The 15195-nt window shown below is 46.8% G+C and overlaps 1 protein-coding gene across 1 annotated transcript in view; it reads right to left on the bottom strand.

Moving 5' to 3' along the window:
• Positions 1 to 15195, bottom strand: part of LOC144733944 (pappalysin-1-like) — a 125435-nt gene that overhangs the window by 17684 nt on the left and 92556 nt on the right. Inside the window, exons 20-21 of the mRNA XM_078615973.1 lie at positions 14522 to 14631; positions 9710 to 9781 (exon numbers count right to left, since the gene is read on the bottom strand). Coding sequence (XP_078472099.1) covers positions 9710 to 9781; positions 14522 to 14631 — 182 coding nt within the window. The remainder of the gene's footprint in view (positions 1 to 9709; positions 9782 to 14521; positions 14632 to 15195) is intronic.

Here is a 15195-nt window from a genome sequence, read left to right as displayed (position 1 = left end):
GTAAACACTGGCTCCCTCGCGCCCAGTGACGGACTGCGAAGTGCGTTGCTGTGCAGGCTTCAAGCGTCTAGGGGAGCGTGTTTTATGTTTTCCACCGGGAGAGTTTTTTTCTCCCCTTGACTTCGTATTTGGTTTGGTGACCTTTCGCCCCCCCCCCACCACCCCCAGCGCGAAGACGCACACACTTTCGGCAAATAACAGTGTGTAGCAAAAAATGTTTTTTGTTTCTCGGTAGTAAAACTTTGCTTTTGTGAGCATGACACAAAAGCAAAGTTAGTAATCCACTCCATTGATAACACTGTGTAACGCATTTAATGTTTGTTTTGTTCCTGGGACGTGTTATTTCCTAATTGCTTATGCCTCAAAAGAACAGAAAATTACTTTTATTCCCCACAAACTTTGCTTTTGTGACCAGGACAGTGATATTTTGAAATTGACCTACTTTTAATGAGAAAACGTGTGCATTTGTGCCATTCCTTCACGTAAAATCCTGGTCACAAAAGCAAATTTTGTGGGGAACAATAGCCATTTTCTATACCTTTGAGGCATAATCAATTAAAAAATGACTACCCAGGAACAAAAATCGTGTTGCATAGTGTCATTATCACGCCTGCCGCCGGCGTGAACTTCATCACGAGCCCGCGACGCTCCTTCGCGAAGGAGTCCTCGTAAACGTTGTGAAAAACAGGGCGAACTGCAGTGAGGTTTGTGTTTGTTGTTGTTGTGTGTGTCGCTTTGCTTAGAGCGCGACCAGCCCTACGTTCCGGTCCGTCAGTGTGTGCCGGACGGCCGTGAGCAACGATTGTGCGTCGTGGTTTCCACCACCCCCCCCACACATCCCCCTCGAGTTAACGAGACTTGCGCGAGGAGGTTCACCGGGCCCTGCGATCTTGTCGTCGTGCGTGTCGCCATCTCCCAGGAGGTAGCGCTGTCAATTCCCGCTCGCACATTTGCCGGCGACTTTGTATTTTTTTTTCTCCGGGCGGTGGTAGAGAGGGGACGGGGGGGAGGGGGGTTAGGAGAGCAATGTTTTATTTCAACAATATAATTGCCTCTTAACATTTTTGAAGAGTTGGTCACACGATACGTCGTTGGCTTTCGCTCGCAACTTTCCAGGTTTCATGAATGTGCTCAATACAACTTCGGCTTCGCTATTTTAAAGCGGTCGCGTTCGGCCGTTCGCTGCAGGTGTTCGATGTCGAGCTCCGGAGGGTTGAGCGCACTTAGTTTTGTCCCCCAGCCCACCTGGGGAAAGCAGAAAACACTCCCCCAGATTTGGTGGTGGTGGTAGTGATGGGGCCATTCAACTCCAGGTGGGCAAAAACCAACTTTGCTCAGATGAACCAGCTGTTCCGTCTGCCTGTGTCGTTCTTCATAAGTTTTGGGATGCTTACATCCTTGATTGATTACTCATATATGTGAAATGGCTTTCGCGTGTGTATTTTGGAGCATAACGTGAGTTCCTTTCCGCAGGGATTGTTCTGTTACCTCTGGTTAACAGGTAACATTTTTGGTTGCGTGCTCTCCGTTCCGATGATCAGAGCCTTCTCTGGAAGCTCTCAGTCAACATCTGCTCAATAGGTCACTCCTTCTCCTCTGTTGCCCGTGAAATTTGGAACTCCCTGCCCCTTATCTAGCTCTGTGCTCAGCACTTTTATATTCTCTTATACCCATGACTGATCGCTCTATGTAAAACAAAATGTAGAGCAGATGTACTCATATATCTCCGTCTGTTTTCGATGGTCCCAAGTGACATCCTACTTTTTGTGCAGCGTTTTGACATTCGGCCGCATTTTCGCACGGCGTAAATCCAAGTCACAGTGTGCATATGTACACCGGTGTAAAACATCGTACTTGACGTGGCTCATTGTCCCTTTTGATTTCAAGCTATAAAAGATTGTCTCGAAATCTTCGATCAACCCTAAGTGTTGATAGTTTCAGGCTCGCGTTGGCAGGCCCCACTCCGTCTTCTGTCAGTTGAGATGTGGAGTCTGTGTGGAACTTCCTGAACATTTACGCCAATGGCCAAATCACGTGCAGTGTTGCCCCCATCTCTTCGGGTGTCAGAAAGAATTTGAGCCATGGCCGGAGCTTGTGTGAGACCACCAGCATGTCCAGGTCGTCATGGGCAGCTCTGGAGCCACGTGTTGGGCAGCAGAGTTCAGGCGGCAATGCTTCCACGTGTCCGCTCCCTTGCCCTTTTACCGACCCATACCGAGCAATGTGGTGCGGTATGGTCAGGCGACATCCGCTAGCTTGCACGACAACAGGGGTAGGCCCTCATCCGGCAGTGGATTGACAAATGGCTCAAGAGGACATCGGAGCTCTAGCTGCGGTTGAACGCAGGCCGCAACTAACGCACTCACGAATTGATGAGTCCTCCTGGAACTTTATCCAGTACGTGTAGTCTACTGGGAGGGGAGGGGGATGCCCTGCTCCAAGTTCGCAGGTGTTGTCACGACTCACGGCGGCTCGGCATTGTACTTCAACAGCACGCCGTGAGAATGCTGCTGCGAAGTTGAAATGGGAAGCAAAAGGGTAAAGGCGGAGCCCTGCAATTGCTTTGCTCACGCCACTGCTGGCAGAAGGGGGCCATCGCTCGGACCCTCTTAGAGGGTAATGTTTTGCCTACTCTTCCATGCCAGCCAGACGTCTTGGACGAGGTGGGAATGCCCGGAATTTCCCCCTCCAAACGCGACCTGCTGATGGACTTAACCGTGGTGTCACCCATTATCATGCTGCTGGGTGGACAGAGACGAGAGGGGGGTGGGTGTTGGATGGTGGGAGTATTGAACAAACTTGCAGCGTTATTTCAAACTGCAGCGTCGGGAGAATGTAATCAAAGCAGCGACCGCGCTGGATTGCAAGTCCAGCATTGTAGCCATTGCACCACATCGATTTAAGTTGTACTCTTTTTTGTTTAAAAAGATGTGTGTGTACTCCCACAGTATTCCGCCGGAGAAGTTGGCAGGTGTGTAAAATGGGCTGCTCCCTGGCATGTCAGCCCCACAGTTGCACGTGTAATAAATGTTGGCCGCATCATCGCTCACAGCTGTACTGTAGCTTTCATCTCGGGTCAACGTGACTTGCTGGAGTTGATCCTATTAACCAATAGCGGCGCGCCTGGCGCAGACACACGCATTATACGCGGCGCGTGCATATTTAAATTGCAGAACGTCTCGCAGCAGCATTAAAAGCCTGTTTATGGGGCTTTGTGCGATGCCCTGATGGGTAACGCAGATAGATTTCTAACTGCCGCTGAGCCACTGAGAGCCACTGTAACCAGCTCTGTGTGTGTAAGTGCTTTTCTGCTATCCGCATCTTTAAACCCAGGCTGCGTGTGTACAACTCATAGAGGCAGATGTTCAAAGTGCGGGCCTGCGATTTCTTGCACACACCGCTCCGCTTGAAATAAGACCCCTATGAGAGCCCCTTTAGAGGGCACGTGGCCTACTCTTCCACGTTTCCTGTGACCGCCCAAGTCGTTGCATAATAGCATTGGCAAGTGTAACCTTTACGAAACTTCTATCAGTGGGGCCGTTCATGAGAGTCGTCTGATCACTGGCATGTGGGACCATAGAAGAACGGTACAACAATGCATTTTGCTGCCCTGCCCTCTGTTGCGATGACGTAGCCCCGTAGCCTCTAACATATTTCGTAGCGTGACAGTCGAACCATCCGAGCACTCCAGGCTCAGCTACGATTCGCTTCCAAGATCTGACAAGGTCGGGTGCATTCTGGGTGATTTGTTGTATGCTGGCACCAATGTAAAAGCATGCTGTTATCTGACTTGATTTGGAGCTTTCGTGACTGCAGGAATTACTCTTTGGTTCTTTCGGTGAAGTCACGTAGAAAGAAAAAAATCTAAATGTAATAATAGCATACGACGTTTCGATTGCAACACAAGCAATCATCATCAGGTACAAATGAAAGAGAAAACAAAGCTAGTAAACTTAGAAATATAATGCAATACAACACAGAGAGTCGGCTAACATAACAGTCAACACCCTACCTGGCTGATTACGTTCTTCCAAAGATTGCTAAATTTGAGAGAGAGAGACAAAACAAAGACACGAAGACACATAGACAGACACATAAGCATGTGTGTGCCTATGTGTGTGTCTCTCTCTGTGTGTCTCTGTGTTATCTGTTTGGGGCAGTGGTCCGCAGCTTAAGCAATTCAGAATTGATTGCATTGAATTTGCCACATCTGGCACTTATCTTCTGTAAAGCAGAGTGTGTGTGTGTGTGCGTGTGCCTTTTGTCTTTGTGCATAAGCGGTGAGCGGTGGCGCAGCGGTTGATGCACCAAGTTTTAGTCCCATGGCTGACGTCAGCGGCGAGTAGCATCAGTATTGGTACATGTGCAGCCCATTGTCAAGCCACTCCTCAATGAGGTCCTCCATGCAACCTCCAATTAGCACGGTTGGCTACGTACGGTGCAAAAACAAGTTCAACGTGCGTCCACGCAACCACGTAAAATCCCAGGCCGCGGGTCGACTCAGCCCATCAGTCATCCGCGACCGATTAAAATAAGTACCACTTTGTGAGCACGTCAGCAGTGGTTGTCCCACAGAAAAGACTCGACTCTGCCATAGGAATGTGGAATGTCCACCACTGACTCAGAGCTGTAAACAAGAGACGAGCACCAATGCCTGCCTCGATGTCCGTTTGAGGAGCAAATCACCTTTTGAACTTTTTCGAGTGCTGTTTGTTGGTGGCAACACATGGCTCTTTGTGCCTTTGAGCCCTGGTGCTCAGCAAGCCAACCCATGGCTCACGTGCACGTGCTAACAGGGCCCAGTCTCCACAACACCACGTCTCTCACTAAGCAAGCATTTTGCCTTCAACCAAAAGCTCTTGCAAATGTTTTGAGAGCGGAGTCACGTTGACTTGCATCCACCAGGGGCACTACAATTCAGAGAATTGTTAGAAGAAGAAGAAGAACACAAACTTGACTTAAAGCTTTCATGGCTACAGGAATTCATATTTTTTTGGGTCTTTCGGTAAAGTCACGTAGGTAGGTTGAAAGAAAATAACAAAAAACGACGACGTTTCGATCGCAACACAAGCGGTCGTCTTCAGTATTGTGATTGAAACATCGTAGTTTTTTGTTATTCTATTTTAACCTATCTACGTGACTTTACCGAAAGACCCAAGAATAAGAAAAAAACCTAAAAATGATTAATTACTCAATGGGAATGCTGCTAGTAATCTCGAAAATTCACCAATGTACCGGGGGAGTACATCTTTCCACCCCTAGAATGAACCACGCAGCACAGCAAGCAGCTGAAGAATGCGCGCACTCCGTTCTGGCTCTGTGAAAAATCTTCCTTAGGTCTGATGCGGTGTAGGGATATTCATTTGCACAGCAGCTCTAGGGCATTTGGCCTTTGATTTCTTTAATTTGTCTCAGCGGCTTAGTGTCATGTTGTTGCGTACCCTTTAGCGTGACAGGTTAATTACACGAGTGGGGAAGAAGTAAAAAAAACATTCTAGGAAAACTTGTCTACTGGGCAATCCGTCGAGTGTAACTCCGTAGCTGATTTTTCAAAATGCTTCTGCAGAGTGGACCCATCACGTGGCTGTTAACCGGGGTTGCAGTGACATCTCTTGTACGATGCGATCATCGTCAGCCATGCCCAATCCACAGCTAGATTGGAGGCCTTTCCGAGCCACCGCAACCTCGCAATCCCCGGACGTAACAACCCACAGCGCACTCGCACGTCTGACTGATTCCACCAATCCCTCATTATTCTTGACCATCCCACACAAGCCCACTTAACCCTTCTTGACAGAATGATATCATTAAATTAAACTTGCGTATGCTCTCTATTCCACCGCGTTCCCTCTTTCCATCTCTCAATGTAATTCCAGACGATATACGTTTCCACTAAATGACGATAATCATGACATCCACGATATGGCTATCACTCATTCCCCATTCATTCAATCCAGTAGTCATCATTTACTGTCATCAATTTCGCTTTCACCATCTTCACGCATCGCAGATTCGCCCGTTGATTCCTCTAATCTATTTAATTCACCTTATCTGCGCCATTACATTCACACAAAGGCCGTAGCTATGGAGTCAACATTGGGGGGGACCAAATCTTACAGGGGGTCTGAGGGTCCCCCCCCCCCCAGAAAAAAAATCTAAATTTGAAAACTAATTTCCTGCCATTTCCTGCCTAAAATAAAAAACATTCACTAACACACAGGATGGATTTTTTTTACAATAATGTCTAATAGTGTATTGTATTACATTGCTTTCTTTTTTACCTATTTTTGTTTCATTGTATGTAATGGCAGAGATTAGAGCTTAATAAAGTACAACCATAACCACAATTAATATAAACAGAAATCTATTTTATAGCAATATATTGGGGGGGACATTTTGAGCATATTTGAATATGGGGGGGGGGGATGTGCCCCCCCAATATATTATAATTACAGTCTTGATTCACACACGTTGTACCGTTCTTAATTCTCTGTAAAGCACCTTGGACCTTGGTTAAAGCGCAATATAAATCCCGTTAAGATAACATATCGGATTCCCCTACCACCGTAGCTGTTTGTAAATGCGCTTTTCAATTGTTTTTGTGTTTTTGCTGTACTGCCATTAAGGCCCCACCGCCTTTCTCTTGCCTGGCTTTCGACACTGATCTTGGCTCCACTGCCTGATGGTTGCGGTCAACTGCCCGTGAAATTTCGATTTAAAGCTTTCGTGACTGCAGGGATTCATCTTCTTGGTTCTTTCGGTAAAGTCACGTAGAAGGGAAGTAATACAGTAATAAAAATAAAACATAATGAAATAATTCTCACGACGTTTCGGCCACAACGCAAGCAGCCGTCCTCAGGTGAATTTCCAATAAATATGCTAAATTCCTCTTGATATGCAAATTAGTTTGTCAAGGCGCTCTTCTTCCCCTCTCCAACCCAGCTTAAATATACGCTCCAAGCTTGGTGGTGTTTCATTCTTCACCTGAGGACGGCTGCTTGCGTTGTGGCCGAAACGTCGTGAGAACTATTTTATTATGTTTTAATTTTATTATTTTATTACTTCCCTTCTACGTGACTTTACCGAAAGAACCAAGAAGATGCCCGTAAAATATTATCGTGCGTGCTGTTTGTAACATTGTCATTATTTTATGAAGATTAACTTAAAAGTTCTTCAGCTGCAGTTCACTTCACGTAAGCCCGCCGTGAAGGCGTTTTAAGGATCACAACTTTACAACCCATAACACTTAGAATGCACGTGTATTCCGTTACACGCGGTAAATAAAAACATCGTATTGTTACCTGCGGTAAACGATGAGGTCATATAATGGCTGTGTCGTAAATTACTCTGCAAAACATGTTGGGCGAAAAAAAATTCGCGCAAAGCACTCATTTAATGGGAAGATAAAAATAAAATCATTTAGAATCGTAATTATTGAGCTTTAGAGAATACAAAGTGATTTTATTTCGCAATTAAAATTTATTTCGCAATAAAATCATTTTAAAAGAACTGTATACGAGCCACGGTAATCACGATATAACGATATTGTGGCACGTCTTTGGCAAGCCGAGCACAACATTAACTTTCAGACGTAGAGCGTCACCGGCGGAGAATGACGACACGCTGCCAATCGAGCGCATTCAGATCAAGTGACTTGCTCCACAGCGCCCGGCTTTTGGCAATAAAAAGTTTATTCTTCACTTTTTTTTTCTTTCGGTTTTCACCTCGGAGCGATCTCACAGCCGCCGTGCCGCCGTAGGCTGGGATAATGGCGATCGCGCGCTCAGTTCACGTGCGGTCCCCGTTGATGCGATGTCAGGGTGTTCTTAATTCAATATATGCGGCTGTAACTCTAACGGGTTACAGGGTAATTTGCTGCTCAAACACATAACTCACTGGGCCGTGCCCAGGGAGCCGCAAATTTGATTTTCATTATTTTACCCAAAGCTGAAGTTGCAGTTGAAGGCCCTCATTTCAGCAAGGCTGCATTACATCTCGCCATGGTTAATTACTATATCACGCTGCACGTGACGATTTTGGCTGTTCTCTAAGCAACGTTACAGTGCCCGGGCATTGCGTAAGGATTGCAGAGACGCGCTCTGCGAAAGTTGCTCTCGGAACTCTCAACAAAGACGCTAACGGTTCGTTGCGTTTCACTTGCGAGGGTGAGAGACAACGTTGCTGGGGGCTGGCTCGCCACCTTATGAGGTACAAAAAAAACGGGACACATCGTGGGAAGGAGGAGATGGTAAACTGCAAAGTAATGAACTGCAATGTGGTGTGATATTACGCAACTGACAAAAACTGGGACTTTTGGAGAGTGTGCCCTAGCATGCCTCTCTTTCGTCCTCTGCCTAGTGGCTCAAACTCCCTCCATTCGGCCCAATATTAAGCGTTCTTTATATTAATTCGCCATGAGTCATTAGTGAAAGGCACCTTACAAATACATCTAAATTATTATCATCATCATCAACGTCAATTCTACGCGTCTTCAGGTTGTCAAAATGTTACTTTTTCTTGCCTATTTGCCTCGTTCCCTTACAAGGCCACCAATTCCATGCCATTTAAGGATTTGCCAACTATTTAGGTTTTCCCAGGATTGACCCTTTTTTAGGAGGTAGTTGCTGTCCTGGGCAAACTGTAAGTCTTCCCGGGACATTAGAAGTCCCCGCTTTTTTGTCGGTTTGTGGAATAATGCACCACTCAAGACGATGCACTGGCAATCAAGTTCTCCCGTCTGAGACTTAAATACTTTCATCAATTCGGCTGGCAAGGCCCCGTTGAGATCAGTGGCTTCGTCACAAACACCGCCGGCAGCTGGAGGCGGTCGTAGTACGTGGCAGGGTGGGAATGCGCAAACTCGCAAGACCAAAAAGCAAAAAAATCTTTTACGCAGAAATTCAAGCCAAAAGTTACCGCGCAAAAGAATGAACACTAAAATTGATGCAAAGGATGAACACTAAAACAGTGCCTGCATACAAATCAAAAACGGTGTCAACAAAATCCCGTCACAGATGTTCACGAACTTACGTACAACGTCAGACGTAACGGAGCTTAGTTACAGCATTCCCAATGATGGCACAGGCGATCCTGCAGCGTGGCCTTCACACACATGGCTACAGAAGGTCAATTTGGAATATTAAGATTGATTATGAGGACACTCCAGAGGGTGGGGGCCGTGCAAGAGAACGCCCTGGAACTAGACTCCATCTAGGAATGATCACCGGCCAGAGGTCTCTTGGGTTTCTTGGATTCTTTAATGGATGGAGAACGTCACCTGAATGCTGAGCTGGTTTTACGAACATTGCAGGTGAATTTTGCCGAGTGAAGATCTCTGCGTAACTCCAGTGAGGCTCGACTAGTTTGGGATTAAAGCTCACAGCGATGAGTTCTTTGGCAAATCTGCCAGCCGTATGATGAAGGGGATTTTGTTTACTCTTGTGATATTGTTAGGTAGTCTTCTTCCCAATATATGTCCTGGTTCTTGTGCAGCTCAGAGGTTGCAACCGTAATGCTACCCCATCTAAGCTTAGCACGAGGAGAGATTTAAAAAAGAAAATCTGAACCGTTCGGTGATGATGGTTGAGGCTTGGAGTTGTGGTATAACCGTAAGTACTGAGGCTCATCATCATCATGAGCAGCAGCAGCAGCAGCAGCACAAAGAACAGAATTGTAATCTTTATTTGGGCCGAAGGAATCCGAACCTCACCTCGCAAGACTTGATGCAATTCATGGTCGATGGGTCTGGGTACCACTTTTTCACGGCTGTGCAGATGATGTGCTGCAATAAAAGAAGGGGGTCGTCGGGGGCGGGGCGGGGGGCGAAAGTGGGGCGGGGTGAGAAAAATGTTTGTCAATGCAGAGCGGCGACTTCGCTTGGGGTTGGAGAGTTCACTGGGGTCACGTGCCAAGTGTCCCGCACGGTCGCCCCGCATAAGGCGCGGGGGTGGGGGGTGGGGTGGGGGGGGTTGAGGTGGGTGGGGTGGGTGGGGTGGGTGGGGTGGGGTGGGGTGGGTGGGGTGAGGTGGGTGAGGTGGGGTGGGTGTTGTGGGGGGGTGAGGTGGGTGGGGTGGGTGGGGTGGGGCAAGCGACCGTTTAGCATTTGAGAAGCAGCCCCCCCACCCCCCCCGACGGACGGTCGAGGACGGACAGGACGAGAGACGTGGGTTAAATTTGTCGATGATCTAATCCGCGAACCGCCTTAAATATTCATGAGGCGAGATGAGGGATTGCAGGGGCCCTCGTCTTCCGTGGCGGGTTATCTCATTTGGCCGACGGCACTCCGCCATCCCCCAAGGACACCACCTGAATCATCCATCAACGTCTTGGGCTGAATGCGCTCACGGCAGCGGGCGCCCCGCCAAATGGCGCTGAGGCCCCCTCCCCTGCCTCGACCCACCCGGCACCGCCACCCCCCCCAACCCCCACCCAACCCCCCCCCACCACTCGTGCTCTCTGTAATGCGCGCCCTAATGAATGTTCCCGGGCCGTGCCCTCTGCCCCGACGCCGCATTGGAACTAAAAAAAAACAGGGAGTGGACCGAGAAAGCAAACGGACAGACAAGGAGTGCGGGAGTGAGCATCTTCCTTCATTCGTTTAGGCAATGCATCTCTCCCCTCCCCCACTTCTTGTATAGTGTAGTGTATAGCAATGTATAATGTAGTATGTATGTTGAACTTCTTTCGCACCGTACGTAGCCAACCGTGCTAATCGGAGGTGCCGGGGAAGGACAACAAACTAAACACGAAAAGCCAGTTCTAAAAAAAAATGTTTCAATCTAGATTTAAAAGTGCATAGCTCCAGTGGCTTCCTAATATCGGAAGGAAGAGCGTTCCAGACGGACGCAAAATCGCATCCGAAGGCACGCGATGCGGTAACCATCTTTGTTCGATGGCTAGCCAAGAGCTGATGTGAGGATGACCAGAGTTTGTGTGAGAATGGAACTCCCTCCCCAGGCAACTCTGCCTGGTCCCCTATCTCGCTCTCGCATGTTTTCAAATCTCACCTCGTAAACACCCTCTTCAACTCCCTGCCTTGTGCATCCCCCTGAATTGTGCTCGCCTTTCTCTCCTTCCCTCGCTCGGTCACATCCTGACCTGTCGCGGGAAGTTTTGTCTTCCGAGACATTTGTTCCCATATGGGCGCATCGCTAATGCGACTTGTTGTTGGTGGGTGTCCCGTGACTTAAATCCCATGGAACGATTTGAATACGAGGGCGAAACGAAACGACGCGATGACCTTGGATGTTTAACCCGACTCCCAAAAAAATATACAGCAGCACGTTCTTTCAATCGCCTAGGTTTTTTTTGGCGACTGGCATCTTGCTCTGATGATTAAAACAAGATCGCTAAATCAATTTTTTTGCCGAACCCAGACTAAGCGTTAAGAACAGGTTCCTCTTAAAAACGGGACAATTGGGATTTCCCGTCCATCATTTAGTTGCCGATAAAATGTCCACTTACGCTCTGAGTAGATCAATCCTTAAAGGTTTACGGCGCATTTTGAGCGTCCGATGGTCATCGCGCGGTGTACTGTCCGCTGTGAGTTCAGTGTTGAGACAGGTAAAGGATTTCCATCGAATATCATGCACCTACATTTGTTCTTATCAAACACATAATTCCGTCATGGCACAGTGATACCACTACCACAGAGGCACAACCAATTATTCGAGGATATTATTCGGGGTGTGCTGGGTTGACAATTTTATTTTTGAGGCCGAGATGACTCTCCCTGCAGATTCACGTCAAGGAAAGCCAGGTCTCCTTTAGTATCGTGCTCCCTAATCGTAAACCCAACATCTCGGTTCCCTCCCATCACTCCCCCTCTTTATGCCCCTATCATGCCCAAAACACAGAGCAAACTTGCACCTGTGCCTAGCTCTCTTTTGCTGGCACCACTTGCTCCCACATTTTTGCGCTGTTTTTGGTTTGTACGCCTTTTGGCGTCCTCTGGTTTAACACCGTTTGAGACGAGGCTCAAAAGAAAGCTGTCTCTGGTGTGGACCAATCAGTTTCGAGGACAATGCAGATATTATCAGAGCATGTTTTTTGTTTGCATTATGACCACAAGCATTGTGGTTAATGCAGACATGATTCCTTGTAAAAGGTTTCAGTTTGGTGTTTTAAAATCTTAACACCTGTTTTGTTGCCAGAAAAAATGGGAAAAACCTATATTTGTGTTTGTTGTTGTTGTTGTTATTCGCTTACCAGCGTCACTTACCGCCTTTCTTAGTCGTGCAATACTTCCTTTAAGGACCCTGCGCTCGTTCTCGATAATTTCGACGTGTTTGCCTTTTGTTTTCGTTGTTGCTGTGCTCATGCAAGCACCCAGGAAAATCTCCCTTTGTAGAATAGGCGAGCAACTGACCTGAACGGGATCGTCCGTGTAAACCAATTAAATCAACTCAAACTCAAGCCAGAAGCTTAAACCATAGCTCCAGTCTAACTCCTAACCTTGTACCTTAAAACCTCGATCCTTAACCTGAACCCATAGGCGGCGTTTGACTTCTATATTTCGGGGAAGGTGAGCAGGGTTTTGCATTGTTCCGCACATTAGGAATCGGGGGTGCATATCATTAATTATTTTTTTTTTTATCTTAATTGTAAACTGCTGAAAATAATTCAACCAAGGTGTCCGGTTTGGGCGAGGTATTGGCCGCACGCCCGTGCCCCTCAAACAAACGCCACCCCCATGCCCAACCTCTAAACCTTTAACCCGTAATCCTTTAACCCTACACGCCAAATAAGGAAGTAGCCTCCCTTCAATACATCGTCAAGCAATTGCTGAAGAGGCGGGCATTGGAAAGGACCGCTTGTGGTTAAGCAGAACCTGCGGGACGTCTGCGATCAAATACAATTCTGCTTTGTGATTGCAAACAAAAATCTGCTTGACAGTCTTGCCAGAGTCTCGGGTCTTTCTTTTTTCTCTCTCTCTCTCACGCATTTTCAGGAATGGGGATCGGTTTCTAGTTCGTTTCAATATGACTACTCGGCCCAGATCGATCATGAATCTGATTCCAAACAAGTTCAAATATGATAATTGTTTTTTTACCCTTCTATCTGGCAACAAAACTGACACCAATTATCATATGTTTTATTGGCAAATGAGGTTCCAATGGTGTAAATGCTTACCCCGAGCTCTCATACTCTGATGGTGCAGTCTTTGGGTTGTGTGCCTTTTGGCGTCATCTGGTCCAACCCATGTGAGACTAGGCTCTAAGGAAAGCTGTCTCGGGTGTGGACCAATCAACTTCAAGGACAGTGCATACATTATCAGAGTTATGTTTTTTGTGTGCATTATGACTGCAGGTATTGTGGTCTATGCAAACATGACTCCTTGTAAAGAAGGTGTCAATTTTGTTGCCAGATAGAAGGGTAAAAGAAACAATTATATTTTTTACTGGCAAATGTGGTTCCAAGTTCAAATCTAATCCATGATTCCACAGTATATATCAGGATTGGTCGCTTTGCTTTGATCCAGCACAGTTTGGATGAGATAATAATTATAGTGAACGCATGGGTCAAACCATACGTGGCATTGAGAGTGTGTGAACCAATTACAGGATTGAGAAAAATGTAGATGCATCGATTGTTAATAATCATGATGTCGACGGTGATAATGATGGCGATTTAGAATGTGACATTTTTGTGTAAATGTGACATTACACCTCATGAAAAAATTAACAAGCATGAAGACAGAACAAATAAGACATTAAAAATCAAACAACAAGGAATGATGGTTGAAGCGACACATGATTACAAATCATGACAGAGTGCATCATTGCGTGTCTATGTTCTTTAGTTAGTGTGAAGAAATTGGAGTTACAGTGATCTGTATGGCAGGAAATGATTAAGTCACGTTTGCTATTCCATAACCAACGACGGGTAACCAAACCTTCTTCTTGGTTCTTTCGGTAAAGTCACGTAGAAGGGAAATAATGAAATAATAAAAATAAAACATAATAAAATAATTCTCACGACGTTTCGGCCACAACGCAAGCAGCCGTCCTCAGGTGAAGAACAGGTCTGTCGCAAAGACAGCGTCTGAATGATTCAGACGCTGACTTTCCGACAGACTTGTTCGTCACCTGAGGACGGCTGCTTGCATTGTGGCCGAAACGTCGTGAGAATTATTCTATTATGTTTTATTTTTATTATTTTATTACTTCCCTTCTACGTGACTTTACCGAAAGAACCAAGAAGATGAATCCTTGCAGTCACGAAAGCTTTAAATCGAAGGGTAACCAAACCGTTAATTAACTTTTTCTCATTCACAATCAAAATTACGACATTAATGTTTAGGGTTTAAAAACAAATATATATACAGTCAGCGTCATTAAATTGTATCTTTGTCCCCACACAATTCTGCTCAAACACCGCGCTGCGTGTGCCGAACTGGAACGCGCGTGGTTTTGGTGTCGCACTTCCCGGCGGACTTGAAACTTTTCGGCGTGCGCGAGAGGCTAAAGCTCGGGCGCGATCACCTGGCCGCGCCGCTGCCATTGTCGAGACGTCATGTCACCTGGATTCGAGGCACGCTGACCCAGTAGGGAAGCTTCTCCGCCGACGTGTTCACGGGAAGCACCACGGGGTCGTGCATCGGTTTGTTGCAGCTCGGGTTGCACTGAGCACCTGGCAGATAGACAAGGACGTGAAGTATGTTTATATGCTGAGGTTTTTTCGGTAAAGTCACGTAGGTGAAAAATTAAAATTTAAATTAATAAAAGTAAAATAAATATAAAATAAAAATCACGACGTTTCGGAGGCAACACAAGCTTCCGTCTTCAGGTGGAACCGCCACAGCACGATTGCTGTATCAATGTGAGAGAAATTCCAAGAAAACAGTCCTTGTATATATCCTGGTTGAGGGTGGGAGGAGCCAAGGTAGGCCCTGGATATTATTATTGTGAGGTTCGGTGCGGCTTAAGCACGCTGTAAGGAATGAGCCTTTGTTGTGTAAACTAGTTGCGGATGATGTAAAGGTGCGTGTAAGAATATGAATCCTTGCAGTCACGAAAGCTTCAAATCTAGAATTAATACGGACGTGAAGGTCGCGCGAGCCCTTGCTAACGCACCACCGCTGGCGGAAGGGCCTCGACTGGGCGCAGCTCCAAAGAGGCCCTCTAGGTCGACGGTTCCTCCTGCCCGTGACCCGCTCACCACGATGGTGGTCCGCAAGGCGGTCGGCAAGTGGTC

This window comes from Lampetra planeri, chromosome 49 (assembly GCF_965212315.1).
Source record: "Lampetra planeri chromosome 49, kcLamPlan1.2.h2, whole genome shotgun sequence".
Classification (NCBI taxonomy): Eukaryota; Metazoa; Chordata; class Hyperoartia; order Petromyzontiformes; family Petromyzontidae; genus Lampetra; species Lampetra planeri.
This window is presented reverse-complemented; position numbering and strand designations above follow the sequence as displayed.